Source organism: Xyrauchen texanus, chromosome 11 (genome assembly GCF_025860055.1).
Source record: "Xyrauchen texanus isolate HMW12.3.18 chromosome 11, RBS_HiC_50CHRs, whole genome shotgun sequence".
In the NCBI taxonomy this organism is placed as follows: Eukaryota; Metazoa; Chordata; class Actinopteri; order Cypriniformes; family Catostomidae; genus Xyrauchen; species Xyrauchen texanus.
The window spans coordinates 36828852-36847513 of record NC_068286.1 but is presented as its reverse complement, the minus strand read 5'-3'; the positions used below and the strand labels follow the sequence as shown (position 1 = coordinate 36847513).

The 18662-nt window shown below is 44.3% G+C and overlaps 1 protein-coding gene across 4 annotated transcripts in view; it reads left to right on the top strand.

The window, feature by feature from the left end:
- The window catches only part of LOC127652180 (dystrophin-like), a 182525-nt gene that overhangs the window by 111434 nt on the left and 52429 nt on the right, over nucleotides 1-18662 (top strand). For 3 of the 4 annotated variants that reach the window (XM_052138251.1, XM_052138252.1, XM_052138253.1), the window contains exons 1-4: nucleotides 240-380; nucleotides 5009-5070; nucleotides 6886-6960; nucleotides 11797-11998. In XM_052138251.1, the coding sequence (XP_051994211.1) occupies nucleotides 361-380; nucleotides 5009-5070; nucleotides 6886-6960; nucleotides 11797-11998 (359 nt within the window). In that variant the 5' untranslated portion in view covers nucleotides 240-360. Of the gene's footprint in view, nucleotides 1-239; nucleotides 381-5008; nucleotides 5071-6885; nucleotides 6961-11796; nucleotides 11999-18662 lie in introns of those variants that run through there. The other variant, XM_052138250.1, reaches the window with a different exon arrangement.

Here is an 18662-nt window from a genome sequence, read left to right as displayed (position 1 = left end):
TTTTGCCTTGTCATCCGTTTTGTGTAGTAATGCTTTGGCAATATTGTATATATTAGCAATCATGCTAATAAAATACTTAAATTGAATTGAGAGAGAGAGAGAGAGAGAGAGAGAGAGAGAGAGAGAGAGAGAGAGAGAGAGAGAGAGAGAGAGAGTGGCATGAGAAGCTCCGCCTCGTCTGAGCCGCTCCGGCTGAGGGAGAGCGCAGGGAAGTCGGATGCATTTTTTCCCTGTAAAGAGGGAGCACCGCGAAGGTGAATCGCTCCAAAAAACATCGAGCCGTTGTTTTCTTTTCTTTTTCTTTTTTTTTTTTTTTTTTTTTAATAAACACCTTGGATTCAGCAAATATAGAGAGGCGACATGAGGGAAACCCTAAGAAAGTAAGTGCAAATACAAACACATTAATGTCGGCTCGCGCGAGTAGAGGACGCCGAGTTTACGTTCGTCCGTATGCCTTATAGACGCTGCTTCAGTTTCTTTCTCGTATTAATTACATCCTAGCAGGTGCTTGTTCTGTATTTTTCCGGTAGCAAATTCTGCATCGTATTCCCACATCTTAGCGACATGCCCGTCCAGCCTTCGCTTTGTTTTTTTTTTCTAATACCAATCACATCGATAGCTTATGTTCCCTTCTTGAAGTATGCATGTAGAACTAACGCTGTGATTATGTTGTCACTTATGTTTTTGTGTTCAATTTGGTGGAAATCGGAATGTTGATACGAGGATTGGCCTTTAAAGCTCCTCCATATACGTTCGGTTCCCATAAGTTAACATTAAGTGCATGCATACAATGCCTTGGATGCCACACAGAAGATCACTGTTTTGGTTTTCACCACATTCTTATGGCTGTGTTTGCGTACAACCGTTACCAAGAGCCACAAATTAGAGGTGTCTGCTTGAATGCGTATGTGTTTGTGTGGGCACACGGTGCTGTTGGATGCATGCATGCATGTAGGTGGTCATTCCTGCTTCTTGCCCAAACCCATATTATTGCTGTACTTCCTGCTTTGAGATGTGCAGGTATGGAGAGCTCAGTGGGAATTTTGGCATCAGGCCATTGCATGCTCGACTGAGTCTACCTGATCCTAGAGGGCGCTGGCAGATACTGACTGTCTCAAAATCTAGGGAGCTCTCTAGATGCCCAAAATACTGTTAAGGTATGCGGCTCTCTAGGTTTTATCAATTTAGCCACTGTGACTGCACAGCTCAGGAAATGTAAAAAGGAAAATTGTGTCATCTTCTACTCACCCTCAAGTTGTTCCAAACCAGTATGACTTTTCTACTTCCATGGAACACAAAAGAGATGTCAGGCAGAATTCCTTGGTTCAGTCGCCATTCACTTACATTGTATAGGAAAAATACACAATGAATGTGAATGGTGACTGAGCCTACCAGTTCCTAACATTCTACATGCATTTTGGGGTGAACTATCCCTTTAAAGGAAATTACGTGCTTAGTGGTGCTTTTCAAATATCTGCAGGGCCTTAAGAGCAGGAGATGTAGGATGCATTTTTAGCCATTAAGAAATGCCACACACGAGTTCAGTCGTCGATGGCATTCAGATTTCATCAGTTTCCTTGAAAGCCACTGACATGAATCAATGATTCATTATAAGAAACTACAGAAATCTTTCATTAGTCTTCATTAGAACTGTTTAGTTCATAAACAAGATGTAACTGGTTGTAACCCTATTCATAGCTATATCTACAGACAAGTTTAAATACTAGTATTGCTGTATGAATATGTGAATTTCAGCAGTATCACGCTAATTGTTGTTTCTTTATATTGGAGGTCGGCTGATAGAGGATTTAGCTGATTTTTTAAAATCAATTTGTAGAAGGAAAAAAAAAATTCTTAGTCTTACATTACAATGACAAGCACCGACCCAAGGGTTCAAAATGTATAAAATACCAGATACAGTTTGTTCAACCAAAATCCCAATAATAACCAGAACAAAATTAAGATTTGGTGCATAATATGGGGCTTTTAATGATAAAGAAGCCCAAAACACACCAGGGCCACTTATTTTGAAATTACGGAGATTTGGCTCCGTTACAACGCTCCATACTTAAGTATTTACTAAATTAAGCTTTTTATAGCCTGTACAGTATAATCACCAAAGCAAAGTGTTTTTTGTATAATATTCTATTTATTTCACCAGATGAGGTTCAATGAGAAATAAGGTTTATTGTTATTCACAAGTTGGAAGCATAATGTACATTATGTGCTGACGGGGCATGTTTCCATGTCCTCACATTTTCTTTTTTAATTTAAAGCACTTGTTTATCAAAATAATAATATACGCTATGAAGTATGAAATATTTGGATGATCCCCACAAGGTTTCAGGGATTATTTATTGCACCTCTGCTCTGTAAGTATCATGCTCTGAGTAACATGAAAAGAAACCATCGGCATAGATTTTTACCAATAATCGATAGTTAAAAAAAACTGATATATCGGTCTACCTCTATATAAATGTGTTATGTATTTAAGCTCCAGATTGGCTGATTAATATCCCTTACAAAAGAAATACTGTTGTGGTTCCATAGTACAGTGAAAGTATTAAATGGTAATATAATGGTTCTGAATGATTACTAACATCATATAACATGGTATCTATTGACATGGTAGTTCAAAGTTCTTTGAACATGGTCTCCAGAGTCATGGAATTTTTTTTTTTAAATTTTTTTATACATTTATTTATTTATTTATTTATTTTTTAACAGTAAATTGTGTTTTCAAGACCTGGAAAAGTCATATACATTTCTTTAGGGAAAATTCATTTTTGTAGTTCTCAGCTCTAAAATATTTAATGAGATGTTGTGCTTGTGTTGAGTTAAGCTTTGAAATCCATAGTGGTGTCTGATTTGTGGGTTCAAGCTATATTTTGGGTTCAATACAAGTTAAGCTCAATCGACAGCATTTATGACATAATTTAGATTAAGACAAAAATGTATTTCAACTTGTCCCGCCTGTCTAGAAAAAAAGCAAAGATCAAGGTTACAGTAAGGCGCTTACAATGCAAGTGAATGGGACCAATCTGTAAACGTTAAATGACTCACTGTTTCAAAAGTATAGCCACAAGACATAAACAATATGTGCGTTAACGTGATTTTATTGTGATAAAATCGCATACTAACCTTTTCTATGTAAAGTTCAATCCAATATTACGACTTCGTTCCCATGACAATGTAACTCAGAAAATGCTAAAACGACAACTTACGTCTCAAATAATAAGCAAGTTTTACCAGAAAAATTCATGTAAGTGTTTTTAAAAAATGACAGTACTGTGCAAAAGATTTAGGCACTTGTAAAAAATGTTGCATAGTGAGAATGTCTTCAAAAATAATGAAATAAATAGTTGTCATTTATCACTTAATGTCGTACAATGTCCAGTAAGCATAAAAAAAGCTAAATCAATATTCGGTGTGACCACCTTTGCATTTAAAACAGCACCAATTCTCCTAGGTACACCTGGACACAGTTTTTCTTGGTTGTTGGCAGATAGGATGTTCAGAGCTTCTTAGAGAATTTGCCACAGATCTTCTATCTATTTAGGCTGTCTCAATTGCTTCTGTCTCTTTATGTAATCTCAGACTTACATGATATTCATTGGGGGTCTTTGTGGGGGCCATTTCAACTGTTGCAGGGCTACTTTATATTCTAATCTTTTCTATTTGCAAAAGTAATGTTTGGGAGTCTTAACATTTATATTTCCTATTGACAAACTAAAGCTGAAGATATAAATAACCATCTTAAGACAAATGCTTTTGTAAAGCATCATCAGACTTTTGTACAATACTGTATAAGCTTCACATTTCTGCCTTCAAACTCTCAAAAAATTGGCCCCATTCACCTCTTATTGTAAGTGAATCGCTGTAACCTTGATTTTTTATTTGTTTTATTTAAGAAGGGACGAGTCGCAAATTAATTAGTTTCTGTGATAATCAATGTTATGCCATAAATACTGTCGACTGAGCTTAACTTTTATTGAACCCGGATTCGGAATATTCCTTCTTTTCAATGAATCTGGTTTTTAAAAATCTTTATCCAGTAATGAAAAGAAACTGGAAAGGCCATGGAAACGTTGATCCCGCTTTGACTTTAAATAGGATAGTGTTTTTCATTTCTGAAAATAACACACAAAAAACAATGCAATGAATGTTCACTCTCATCTCATTGACGTACGTCGTTGAAAAGCCCTGTCCAGGAGTTTTGTTTTTCATTACTAAAGCACTGCTGGGTGTGGATATAATAGATAGTTTTGAAGTTTTTCAGCCCTATTAGAATTCAGCAGAGCCACTTGGCTGGCTTAAGCCCAAAATCACAAAAACATCCCGGCTCGTAGCAACTCTTGGAAAAAAGGTATCTCAGTGGTGAAAATTTTATTTCCACTAATTGACTCATTTAGTGTGTGTAACAAAACATGTGCTTGTGAACGTAGACATTTTAGATTGCATTCTTTTAAGCTTAAATTTTCATTGTATTACAATGAAACTACACATTTATTACATGTTTATTGCAGTATATTACAACATCTTGCCAGAAGTCTATTGTTATCCCATGTTTTTCATCCTTCTTAAAAGAGTTAGGCTGTGTTAGGCTATTATAAACAATATATCAAACTTCCATTTAATATTTTATTGGCCTCTGTTGTAATAATCCTTCTTACAGGAACTTTCAGGAGCTTATTGGTCAAGTGTGCTCGAATATCTGCTGAAGGTGCCCATTATTTAAAGAACAATTTTAATTTAGCTGTTTTTGAGGATAAGAGAAAACATACAGATTTATTGTTTGATAGAAAATGACTCCAAGGCCTATCCACCATACTGAGTCATAATATATGGTACAGTCTGTAAATAGATTAGATTAAATATGTGAGTGAGTCATACACATTTTAGGATGTTGCAAATTCTTAATCGGTTCGTCGGCTCTAGATATTTATTATAAAGGATGTTTGACAGAGACCTTATGTGTTTTTTTTGCATTTTATGCCTTTACTTTCAGTCACCAGACCCAAACAACATGTTGGGACCATCCAAAGATGGCGGAGCTCTATCAGTCTTTAGGTAATTTATTTCTGATTGTTGTATCTCTTATAATTGTAATTATTGCTTACATGGTAAAGTGAAACTGGCCTTGAAGGATAGTTTACCCAAAAATGAAAATCTTGTCATTGTTTACTCACCCTTATGTTTTTCCAAACCCATATAACTTTCCAGTTCTTCCATTTAACTCAAAAAGAGAAGTTCAGCATAACGGACAGCCTTAGTCACCATTCGTTTTCATTGTTTTGAAAAAAGATGCAATTAATGTGAATGGTGACTGAGACTGATGTATTGCCTTGACTAAAACGTAAAAAGGAAAGTCATACAGGTTTGGAACAACATGAGGGTGATTAAATGATGGCAGAATTTTCATTTCAGGATGGACAATCTCTTTAAGTAAAGTGTGAGATTTGTTTGGTCAATGGATCGAAAGCAAAATAGCTAATTAGGTTGAAACTACCTTGATGTTTCGGGGGGGGCATTTACTCTGCAGGGAAAATCAGATTTTTTTTTTCCTCCAATTAATTGTTTTGGACTGACTGTTCAAACTGCAAGTTAATATGTGGCCAGATCGGACTCTTTTCGTTCAGACTGCAGTTGCTTTTAGCATATCCCCATTAGTTGTCATAGCAACGATGCAAACATATGTGGGTTCATCATGCGTGAGAGTTTAGCAATGGATATTTTGCCAATGATTATATTTGTCATGAGGGCAGTTTCCATATATGAACACATTCGTCACAGAAAACGGTGTAAAGAACAGGAAAGTTGGCATATGCAATGTTTGTTGCTGCTGTCACTGCAAGTACTACAGTTAAGCGAGAGACATATAATACCATATCCTGTTGAGATGGCTTGAGTCCAGTGTGGGTTACTGCAAATTATCGCGTGGGTGTGGTTAAAGCCAATAGCTGTATTATGTAGTAGAGTAACTGCACTATCAGAAAGTCAACGGCCAAAATTGCCATCCATGGAAGAATGGTGAGGCAAAAATCACTGCTAGCCCAGAAGAACATTAAGGCTCATCTGAATTTTGCCAAAACACACCTTGATGATCTTCAAACCTTTTGGGAGAATGTTCTCTGGACAGATGAGTCGAAAGTAGGACCGTTTGGAAGACAGGGGCTCCATTACATCTGGCGTAAATCAAACACAGATTTCCACAAAAAGATGAAGCTCAAGCGCAACTGGACTATGCAGCAAGACAATGATCCAAAGCATTGGACCTCTCTGAATGGCTCAAAAGAAACAAAATTATAGTTTTGGAGTGGCCTATTCAAAGTCCTGACGTGAACCTGATTGAGATGCTGTGACAGGACCTTAAATGGGCAGTTAATGCTCGAAAACCCTCCAATGTGGCTGAACTAAAGCAGTTCTGGAAAGAAGAGTGGGCCAGATTTCCACCACAGCATTGTGAAAGACTGATCTCCAGTTATTAGAAGTGTTTGGTTGCATTTGTTGCTGCTAAAGGTAGAACCAGCTATTAAGTTTAAGGGGGCAGTTAGTTTTTCACATGTGTGATATAGGTGTTGAATAACTTTTTTGTTTCAATAATATATATATATATATATATATATATATATATATATATATATATATATATATATATATGAAAACTGTATTTTGTGTTTACTCAGGTTTCCTTTGTTTTATATGTATGAAAACAATTTAATATGAAAAATACACAAAAATAGAAGAAATCAGGAAGGGGCAAATACTTTTAACAGCAGTGTATATTTTTTACATTACCTTACAAAACGTTCTTTACAGTGCAGGATTATTTGCTGAAATGAACATTTTGTTTTCTTGTTTTCTACACTTTCTCTTATTAAACAGCGGACCTCAACAATGTACGGTTCTCTGCGTACAGGACGGCAATGAAGCTGAGACGAATGCAGAAGGCTCTTTGCTGTGAGTCTGTGCACACAATCACATGGAACCGTTACTCTCTTTTCAGCTATTTTCTTGAAGATTAGTTTAATATCTCATGATATTCATCCAGACTGCACCTCGTGACAGAGGCAAATTATTATTGCTTTTCTCTGTGTTCTTGTAAAGGAGAAAGTGTTCACTTCTTTATTTGTCAGATTTCATAGTAAAGTAATTGTAAATAGGTGTATGTTTCAAATTAATAGTTTCTCATGCATTTGATTAAGCATAGTTTTCAACTTTTAGTGGTTCACTTTTTTGGGTCTCTTCAGTTCAGTGCTTTGTAAGACCAGTTCCCCTTCTGTCACTCACTCGACTTTGTGTCTTCTTGGGACGCCAAACGTATCTCTGAACTTGAGAAAAGGCCAATGTCATATTGGCAGACAGAATTTGCATGCCCCGCCCCGGACATACGGGTATAAAGGGAAGCGGGGCAGCGACTGTTAGTCAGAATTGTTCTTCAGAGCCAAACGGTTGTGCAACAGCAAAGCTGAGTTCACCACTCACCTCTACTGGCAATAAGCATTGCTTTTGGATCTATGACGCGTTTCCAGCTGGCGTTCTCTCTCTCTGCACGCTGTGCAGTCCACGCCCCCTGGGTGCTTCGACAGCGCTTTTATTGCATGAAAGAGTGTTTCTCCTCCTAAAAAGTTTTTACTTCCTCTAAAAGAGTTTGAGTTCCCACTCATAAAAGAGTCCTTTTCAGGATGCGTCTTTTTAAAGATGTCTCTTCCGCCCCTTTCCGTAATTTCTGGATGCTGTCGATTTCTCTCCTCTTCTGACGTTCATAAAGGCTGCCTCGCGTGCCTGGGCTGCGATCCCATGCAGGCAGCGTTTTATGAATGTTTCATGTTCTCAGTGCGAGAACATAGCCATAGCAACATTGTGGTCACAGCTTTCTTTTCTCACGAGAGAAAGCCACTTACGCCGCCCCCCGCGTCGTTCCTTCTCCCCACGGGATTGAGGACGACCAGGCTGGTGATGAAGGTGATTTGGGGAGCATGACGGGCTCGGTTTCGCCGGGTAAATTCCCATGAACCACCCACCCCCGGCATGCTTGCTTGCTTCTCTCCGAGCTCGATATGAGTGCGACGAAAACGCTTTCTCAACGGCCCCGTCTCCCAGCTTGGCCTCTTTGGTGAAACCGGCCGCGACTTCACCCAGCAGTTTTCGGCAGTGAAGAAACAGATGGAGGCAATATCCTTACTCGTGCTGCGGCATCGCCAAACCAGCACGCCCGTGCCCCGACTGCTCACCGAGGGCTAAACAACAGGTAGCTCTGCCTCAACCCAGAATCGAGCACATCGCAGGCCGTGTACGCCCCCCGTCTCCAGGACCCCTTCCAGGACCAGGAAAGCTCTGAAGTGTAAGTTCTGAGACGGGTGACCCAGGCAGTCAGACGTTCGCTCCGGAGCTAGTACCAAGACCACTCCGTACCCCGGTGGAGGGCCGGGAGGAGAATCCTTGTTCCAATTTACACATTCTCAATAAAGAACGATTTTTTCACACCCTCGGTCATCCAGCCATTCTCACGGAACTGCCAGACACATCTCTCTCGCCTCTGGACCCGCGACAGGCAGGCCAGACGAGTTCTGAAGACGCCTCTCTAGGGCCCCTGCCGGGTGCACGGAGCAAGGTAAGTGCCTTGAGTCTTTTCTCAGCACCCAAGCCTCGGGACACTGTTTTGCCTCCCAACGCGTTATTACCTGATTGCTGCCGCGAAGCCCCACCCGTTATGTCAAAAGCGATCGTCCCATTAGTGCCCCTCGTGCGGAGTTTGGATGCGTGGCTTTCACTTCCCAATCCATTGCGCTGGCTGGCCAGGACCATCCGACTCGGCTACACGATTCAGTTTGCCCGGCTCCCACCTTGTTTCAGCGGTATTCGCTCTCCTTCCGTGCGCGGTGAAAATGTCAGCGCCTTACGAGAGATCACAACTCTCCTCAAGGACGCGGTAGACCTTGTACCTCCAGCTGAGATGAAGAAGGGTCTCTACAGCCCTTACTTCATCGTACCCAAAAAAGGTGGTGAGATGCGACCAATCTTGGACCTGCGAGTTCTCAACCGGCCCTTGCACAGACTCCCATTCAAAATGCTCATGCAGAAACAGATTCTCACCTGCGTTCGACAGCTAGATTGGTTCGTGGCGGTAGACCTGAAGGACGCGTACTTCCACATCTCCATTTTGCCTCAACAAAGCATATCAGTATCAGGCCAGAGGCTCCTTGCACTGGTGCTGTGAAAGATCAGGTAGGACGAGGAACAGGTCACGTTGGTGGCTCCTTACTGGCCCACCCCGACCTGGCTCTCAGATCTTACGCTCCTTGTGACAGCACCTCCCTGGAAAATTCCCCTGAGGAAGGATCTTCTTTCTCAGGGATGGATGCACCCTCTGGCAGCCACGCCCAGGCCTCTGGAACCTCCAAGTCTGGCCCCTGGTTCTACCACCTGCAATCGCAGCCCACCACGGCGCAGTTGATGGCAAGCCCCTGGGTAAGCACAACCTGATCATCAGGTTCCCCAAAGGCACCCGGAGATTGAACCCTCCCCGGCCAAGCATGTTTCCCTCCTGGGATCTCTTAGTGGTCCTCTCGGTCATTCAGAGACCTCCCTTCGAGCCGCTTGACTCAGTTGAGCTCAAGGCACTCTTCCTGAAGACAGCCCTCCTGATCGCGTTAGCCTCCATCAAGAGGGTTGGGGACCTGCAAGCGATCTCTGTCAGTGACACCTGCCTGGAGTTCGGTCCGGCACATTCTCACGTTATCCAGAGGCCGTGACCGGACTACATGCCCAAGGTTCCTATGAACCCCTTCAGGGACCAGGTCATGAACCTGCAAGCAAGCTGCCCTGGGAGGAGGCAGACCCAGCCTTCTCGTTGCTGTGTCCAGTACATGCTTTGTGTATCTATTTGGACCACAAGCAGAGCTCTAGATTTTCTGAGCAGCTCTTTGTCTGCTTTGGCGGACGGCGGAAAAGGAACGCCGTCTCCAAACAGAGGTTAAGTCATTGGGTCATTGACACCATCTCTCTGGCCTACCAGACCCAGGCCATGCCCGCCCCCTTGTGGGTTCGAGCACACTTGACAAGAAGTGTGGCATCCTCGTAGGCACTGGCCAATGTCACCTCCCTAGCAGACATCTGCAGAGCAGCGGGCTGGGCAACACCCAATACCTTTGCCAGATTCTACAATCTCAGGGTTGAGTCGTTCCTCGTCCCTTGTTTTGTCAGGTCCGAGCCGGTAGAACTCAGTAACGTGGCACAAATGACTGGGTGTTCTGCTTGCACACAGCGCCCTTCTCCAAGTTGTTCCTTTGTGCCTTCTATCCCAGGTTAGCCACTAAGCGTTGCTCCCTGGATGTTCTTCTCCCTAGTCTTCTGGCCTGCGAAGAAGACTAGGCGGAGCAATTTGCGTCCAGATCCACTACGTCTGCTGTCCTCCTGTCGGTGGACCCGCGTTTCCCTTGTGCGGCCCCTCATTAGGCCGGACCTACCACCGCACCATTCCCATGTACGGCTTCACAACCCTCGTGGTGTATTTGCCACATGTTATCTCCCCCTAGATTAGGCAGGATGTGGCTTCCGCAGGGTCTTTTGGGAAAGACCGCCTTCCCCGACTCATCTGATAGCGTTAATATAGCCCCAGCCGCTCACGTCCTATGTGAGAGACATAGTGAGAGAAAAGGCTGCGGCTGCTGGGCTTGCTCCCATGCTAGTCATGTAGCACCTATTCCCCCCCTCAGGGGTGCGGGGAACCTAAGGTCTGTATGTGACATCTCTTTGGGGGTGTTGGGGAGGGCTAATTGCAGTCGACACAGTTGCCTTTAGCACGCAGTAGCCTGCTTGCACCTGTCTCGACAGTTCACGTAACACGATCAGTGCGTGGCATTTTTAGATAGGACCCCTTTTGTCACTTAATTCGACACAACGTTGAGTGAGTGACAGAAGGGAAATGTCATGGTTACTGTCATAACATCCGTTCCCTGAGGGTGGGAACGAGACGTTGTGTCCCTCCTGCTAAAGCACTAGACCTACCACTGTAAACGGCCGTACCTTATTCTCGGCTCCTCAGTTCAAAATCCTGACTGACAGTCGATGCCCCGCTTCCCTTTATCCCCATATGTCCGAGGCGGGGCATGCAAATTCTGTCTGCCAATTTGACATTGGCCTTTTCTCAAGTTCAGAGGTACTTTTGGCATCCCAAGGAGACCCCTTGGGTCACTTCATTCGACACAACATCTCGTTACCTCCCTCAGGGAATATAGGTTATGACAGTAACCGTGACGTTATTGCCCATACTCAGGGTCGGTGCTAGGATGCAATCTTTGGTGAGGCTCCTGTATCTTTCGAGGGTGGGTGGAGGGGGGGGGCACATTGTTCGTCGGGGGGCGAGGGCTTAAGAAGTTTCTTAGGGGGGCTTAAGGCAAATCTCGAGGGCCCCTTCCCCCAGCCCCGACCCTTAGACCACCCATATCCAAACTTATGATTAGTTTGAAGTAACTACCCTAGCCTTAGCAATGCACTAAATGACACTTAGAACACCTTAGCAACCACATAACAATTCCTTGGCAACCACGCTCAAACCCTAGCATTGTGCCAATGACTTTTGCATTTCTAGTTATTATTTAAAAGGTCCAACATCTCAGAAGGAAAAAAAAACATAGTCTTCAAAGCTGTCTGCCTTATGAGTTCCAAAATGTACAGGTGATATAATTTATCTTAAGTTATTTGTGAGTAAGCACACACGAAGAGCAGAAATATCTAACACAATGGAAAATTCCTGTGTTTAATGTCCTTAACTTTCTTTTTCTCTGTGTACAGTGGATCTACTGGGCATGTCTACAGCCTGTGAGGCCTTTGAGCAGCACAATCTTAAACAGAATGAGCAATTCATGGACATCATGCAGGTGATCAACTGTCTGACCAGCATCTACGACCGTCTGGAACAGCAGCACAGCAGTCTGGTCAACGTGCCTCTGTGTGTGGACATGTGTCTCAACTGGCTGCTAAATGTCTATGATACGTACGTATTTGCATATTTTGATGTTTAGTATGTAATGGATAATGAACAATCATGCCGTTCATTACAAAAAACTCATTGATGTAAGGCTGGGTGATTTTTTTTTTATTGTAAAGGTTCTTAGTTTGTGAGCCATGGAGGAGTCAGGAGACAATAAAGCAGGTTCACAGTCAGGGATTTTAATTGTCAGCTTCACACTTTTTACGATAACCGTCAAAACAAATAACTAGTTTATAACTAAATGAAAAGCACTCAGTTCGCAGTAGTTGCATGCTGGTCACACTCTCCCCTCTCTGAAGTTCTGGCATGCCTTTTCAGGTCTCCCTCCACCATCACTATAATAAGAGACAGGTGTTAGCGATAATTACGACCCAGGTGACGAGCCTTACCACTCTCCCTCTCCCACAGACTGACACATGACCACGCGCCACATGCCCCTTCCGCTGACTCAGGCGGGGGTAACATGCGGCCTGTTTACCCCCCATTTCTTGAGAAAAAGTCAGCCTCAACCATCTTCGCCCACGGTCTGTGGATCACCTTGAATTAAAGGGCTGAAGAGCCAGATACCAACGGGTGATCTGCGTGTTAGCATCCTTCATGCGGTGGAGCCACTGCAGAGGAGTGTGATCGGAACAGTGGGATAAGGCCCGCCCCAGCAGGTAATAGCGGAGGGTGAGAACAGCCAGCTTAATTGCAAGACACTCCTTCTCGATGGTACTATACTTTGTCTTCCTGAAGGAGAGCTTGCAACAAATAACTGGCTGCCCCCCTCCCCCATCTCCTGTGAGAGCACCGTGCCCGGCCCCCTGACAGATGTATCAGTCTGCAAAATAAAGGGGAGAGAGAAATCAGGTGCTTCCTGCAACAGTGTAGTACCCCCCCAAAAAACTATGTAAAATTTAAAAGAGAGGGAAAAGGCCAACATGGAGTGGCAGTGGGAGAGAGACAGAGGAGAGAGAAATTAAAAAAAAAACACTTACTCGCCAGTTCTCCGATACGCCATAGCTTGGTCCTCGGCCACTCCTCCACCCTCTATTGGACGACAGCCACGCCTCCCCGGGCGGATCAGAGGCAGTCCTCCATCCCCTGGCAGACAGAACACCCCTTTGTGTTCTCGGGGAACAGAAGGGGTCTACCCCACCCCTGACAGCAGTTCTCCCGCTCCAGGCGGTCGGCAGTGAGCCACTCCCCGCTCATGGTCGGCGGTGTCAGACCCCGCCACGTTTCAGCGGCTGGTAGGTGTCTCCTCCACCCCTGGCTACAGGCACCGCCTCCCTCCATGGTTTGAGGAGGTTGAGGTGGTAGGTTTGACGTGCCCCTCCCCTATCTGTGCGCCTAACCTAATAATCAAGATCTCTGACTCGTCGTGTGACCTCAAAGGTTCCTTGAAACTTGGCGAGTAATTTGGAGCTCGAGGTGGGCATCAATACAAGCACTTTAATTCCCTGTGCGAATTCCCGTAGTCGAGTGCCCCTGTCATACAGTCGCGTTGACATTCTTGTGCTTGGAGCAAATTCTCTTGTGTTAGCTGCCCCAAAGTGTGGTGTTTTGCTCTGGGTATGTGAGTGCAACATTAGGCTGGAGCTGTTGACCATGTATTACTTTCACTTGGTTAAAGGCGTGCTTGACGGATTCGTCACGCACCTGCTCCAGATGGAAATCCCCCTCAGGGAAGCCCCTGAGAATGCAAATTTCCTCATCTGCCTCATCCTCATCCAGCTGATGTTGACAGCCATGGCACTGCCTCTCCAGCCATAGCGTCACAGACACCACACACCACCACACTACTTTGCAGGACCCATCCACACACATTACCCCCAATAGATTTTTAAAGCCGGGCCAATTGGTTCCCAAAATGTGTGGATGGGTAAGCCGGGAATTAACTGCAGAAGATAGAGAAATCACTTCAGGTGGCTGTAATCAAGGAGGCTGGCGGTGGGAAGTTGCTGCGTCGCTAGCTGTGCCTCCCCGGAGAGTAGAGCCAACAGGCGGGCAGCCCACTGATTGGAAGGCCACCTCCAAACATCTGCTGTCTTTTCTAATAGGTCCAGGAAGGCCTCCGGATCATCATTTGGCCCCATCTTCATGAGGGCTACCGGTGGAGATTAAATGTAGTTTACGTTTTGACAATGTGTTAAGAAGGGCGGGGCCGAACGGCATCTGGGCAGAGGGAGGCCAAGAGGATAAGTGGTGAATGAGTTCCACCTGTGTGCCACACCAGTCTCACGTTGCAGTGAGGGGCAGCAGGAGTATTTAAGGAGAGGAGACAGCTAGGGGCCTGTGTAGCTCAGCAAGTAAAAAAGATGACTACCACACCTGGAGACACAAGTTGGAATCCAGTGACTCCAGTCAGGCTTCCTAAGCAACCAATTGGCCCGGTTGCTGGTGTGGGTAGAGTCACATTTGGTTAACCTCCTCGTGGTCTCCATAATGTGGGTCTCACTCTCGATGGGGCATGTGGTGAGTTGTGCATGGATGCCGTGGAGAATAGCATGAAGCCTCCACACGCACTAGGTCTCCGAGGTAACGCGCTCAACAAGCCACGTGATAAGATGCGCAGATTGACGGTCTCAGATGCGGAGGAAACTGAGATTCGTCCTCTGCCACCCGGATTGAGGTGAATCACTATGCCACCATGAGGACATACAGTACATTGGGAATTGGGAATTTCGATTTGGGGAGAAAAAGAGAGAAGGCAGAGGAGAGAGAGTGATGCACAAAGCTGTCTGTGTGTGTCTGCGTGTCAGTGGGGTGTGTGCTGAGTGGTGTTAGCGTAGTGGTCTAAAGCACATAACTGTTAATCAGAAGGTCGCTGGTTCGATCCCCACGGCCACCATCATTGTGTCCTTGAGCAAGGCACTTAACTCCAGGTTTCTCTGGGGGTATTGTCCCTGTAATAAGTGCACTGTAAGTTGCTTTGGATAAAAGCATTTGCCAAATACATAAATGTAAATGTAATGCTGATATGACATATGTCATACAAACATACGTGCTAACTTAAAGAGCAATAATCTTCTCAAAATGCACCATCCACAAGCACTTTTCAGACACCATGCTTTTTCTGCAGAAAACTAAACAAAATAAAAAAACATTCAGTCCTCCGGCAAAAAAACACTTTATACATGAACTGCACTCATTGGTCACTGCCTTGGTGGTGTGTTCCAATCCCACCTACAGCCAGTGATAATTTAAAGCAAGCCTTGATGTGTGTTTTCAGTGATTCAAGGCATTACCTCAGCTGGGATCCAGACTGTCAAGTGATTAACACCTCCTGCTGAGAGATGCTAATGGGTGCTCAGTCTACCTCTGCCTGGCCTGTGATTATGTTAATGAGCTTAAAACCTTAAAATAATTGGAAAAAACAGCTAGTGTAGAGCCAGCTTTAATAGATAACATACCAATGCCTCAGAGGTCAAAGTCTGGAGGTTTCACAGCAGGTTTCTGCAGGGTTTTGTTGTTGTTGTTGTTGTTTTTCTTATTCTGTCTTATGTTCTTATTTTTTTACGTCTGTAGGGGGGAACTTGTCTAGTCTGAAATTTTTCTGATGGACTCTATATACAGTGGTTTATGATTATACATACAAACAGTTTAACATCATTGTGATGAGTACCTTCTAGATAAACGTGATCATTTCTATATATTGATTACTTTTTAGAAATTTTTAGATAGGCTTGGTTTAAATAAAAATTCATACCTACATTGGCTGAGTTGTATATTGCAGTTTTCTTATTTTAGACTATAATTCCTGAACATCTAGTTTATTTTATATGAATTAGATTTTAATTTATTTTACATATACTCTAGGTTAACAGCTTCTTGTGTGGTGCACATTTCTTGCACACTTATGTTCTCTGTAATGAATAGAACTTTGATTTCTCTAACCAGCTTGCCTTGCATTCTAATAAAGAACATGTGATTTGAATCAAGTTGAGGTTAATTTTTAGTTGAGTGCATTTTTGAGCACCATGATTACAACATGGCGCCGCAGATGGCCGCCTCGGTGTGGAGCTCTTCAATTCTTTTGTTGTTTTTGTTAGTTTGTCCTGTGTTTAGCAATCTTTTACCAATCAGTTTTACCAGGGACGAACTGTTGAACATTCGGCAGCACATACCAGATAATCTTTTCCCGGTTTTTCAATATTCTGACATTTTGCTGGACATTTTAGTTGGAGGCGCTGCTGTGTTGTTTAGACGCGCTACGAGACGCAGGCGAGGGAGACGAGCTGGCACGCTGGTTAAACTCCGTCAGCGCGGCGTTCGAACAGCACTGCCGAGCATTCATCTCGCAAATCTCCGCTCTCTTCCCAACAAAACGGACGAACTACATCTCCTCACACATACTAATAAGGACTTTTCAAACTCTGCTGCACTGTGCTTCACTGAAACCTGGCTGAGTGAAGCCATTCCGGACAGCGCATTACATCTGCCGGGCTTCCAGCTGTTCAGAGCGGATGGCATCGCGGAGTAAACGGGGAAAACGAGAGGCGGTGGAACATGCTTTTACATCAACGAAAGTTGGTGTACAGATGTAACAACACTAAAGAGGATGTGCTGTCCTAATCTGGAAGCGCTCTTTATTAACTGTAAGCCGTTCTACTCGCCGCGGGAGTTTTCTTCGTTTATTCTGGTGAGTGTTTACATTCCTCCAAACGCGTCTGGGAACTTAGCGCTGCAACAGCTGGCTGATCAAATCTCAGACACAGAACAACAATACCCGGACTCAGTCATTATTATTCTTGGGGACTTTAACAAAACAAATCTCACACGCAAACTGCCCAAATACAGACAGCACATTACATGCCCCACCAGAGACAGGAATATATTGGATCACTGCTATACAACATTAAAGGATGCATATCGCTCTGTCCCACATGCAGCTTTGGGACTCTCTGATCACTGTCTGGTTCATCTTCTCCCGACCTACAGGCAGAAATTAAAATCAACAAAGCCAGTTGTAAGGACTATAAGGAGATGGACTATTGAAGCAGAGCTGGAACTACAAGCCTGCTTTGACTGCACTGATTGGAGTGTTTTTGAAGCTGCAGCTACAGACCTGGACGAGCTCACAGATACTGTTACATCATACATCAGTTTTTGTGAGGATATGTGCATCCCTACTAGGACATTTTTGTCATTCAACAATGATAAACCATGGTTCACAGGAAAACTCAGACAGCTTCGTCATGCCAAAGAGGAGGCTTACAAGGGTGGGGATAGAGTCTTGTATAATCAGGCCAGGAACACACTGAATAAGGAAATCAGAGTGGCTAAAAGAAGCTACTCTGAGAAGCTGAAAAGCAAGTTTTCAGCTAACGACCCTGCATCAGTGTGGAGTGGCCTGAAACAATATACTAATTACAGGACTCCTACCCCCAACCCTGTGGCGGACCAACGACTGGCTGACGACCTGAATGTGTTTTACTGCAGATTTGAAAGGCCCGATTTCACACCCCACATGCACTCGGACCTTCATTTCACACAACCATTAACACCTCCTGCAACCCCCCTCCTCCCCCCTCCTGCTACACTACCTGCACTCAAGATCTGTGAGGACGATGTGTGCTGTGTCTTTCGGAAGCAAAGGACAAGGAAGGCTCCAGGACCAGATGGCATCTCACCAGCTTGCCTTTGTTCCTGTGCTAACCAACTGGCCCCCATCTTCACTCAGATCTTCAATAGATCACTGGAGCAGTGTGAAGTCCCATGCTGCTTCAAACGCTCAGTTATTATCCCCGTCCCTAAGAAACCTAAAATCACAGGACTTAATGACTACAGACCTGTCGCCCTGACATCTGTGGTCATGAAGTCATTTGAGAGACTGGTGTTGGCCCACCTGAAGGACATCACTGGACCCTTTCTGGACCCCCTTCAATTTGCTTATTGAGCAAACAGGTCTGTGGATGATGCAGTCAACATGGGTTTGCATCATATCCTGCAACATCTGGACAGACCGGGGACATACGTAAGGATCCTTTTTGTGGATTTCAGCTCGGTTTTCAACACAATCATACCAGATATACTCCGGACTAAGTTAAACCAACTCCCTGTTCCCACCTCTACCTGTCAGTGGATTACCAGCTTTCTGACGGACAGGCAGCAGCTTGTGAGGCAGGGAAAATTCACTTCCACCACCTGTACCATCAGCACTGGTGCCCCCCAGGGATGTGTGCTCTCCCCACTACTCTTCTCCCTGTACACCAATGACTGCACCACCAAGGACCCATCTGTCAGGCTCCTGAAGTTTGCAGATGACACCACTGTCATCGGCCTCATCCGAGATGATGATGAGTCTGCATATAGAAAGGAGGTTGAACAGCTGGCTTTCTGGTGCAGTCAAAACAACCTGGAGCTGAACACGCTCAAAATAGTGGAGATGATTGTGGACTTTAGGAGGAACACCCCAACACTGACCCCCCTCACCATTCTCAACAGCACTGTGGCAGCAGTGGAGTCATTCAGGTTCCTGGGCACTACCATGTCACAGGACCTGAAGTGGGAGATACACATCGACTCCATTGTGAAAAAGGCCCAGCAGAGGTTGTACTTCCTTCGCCAGCTGAGGAAGTTCAACCTGCCACCAGTGCTGCTGAAACAGTTCTACTCAGCAGTCATTGAGTCTGTCCTCTGCACTTCAATAACTGTCTGGTTTGGTGCAGCTACGAACTCA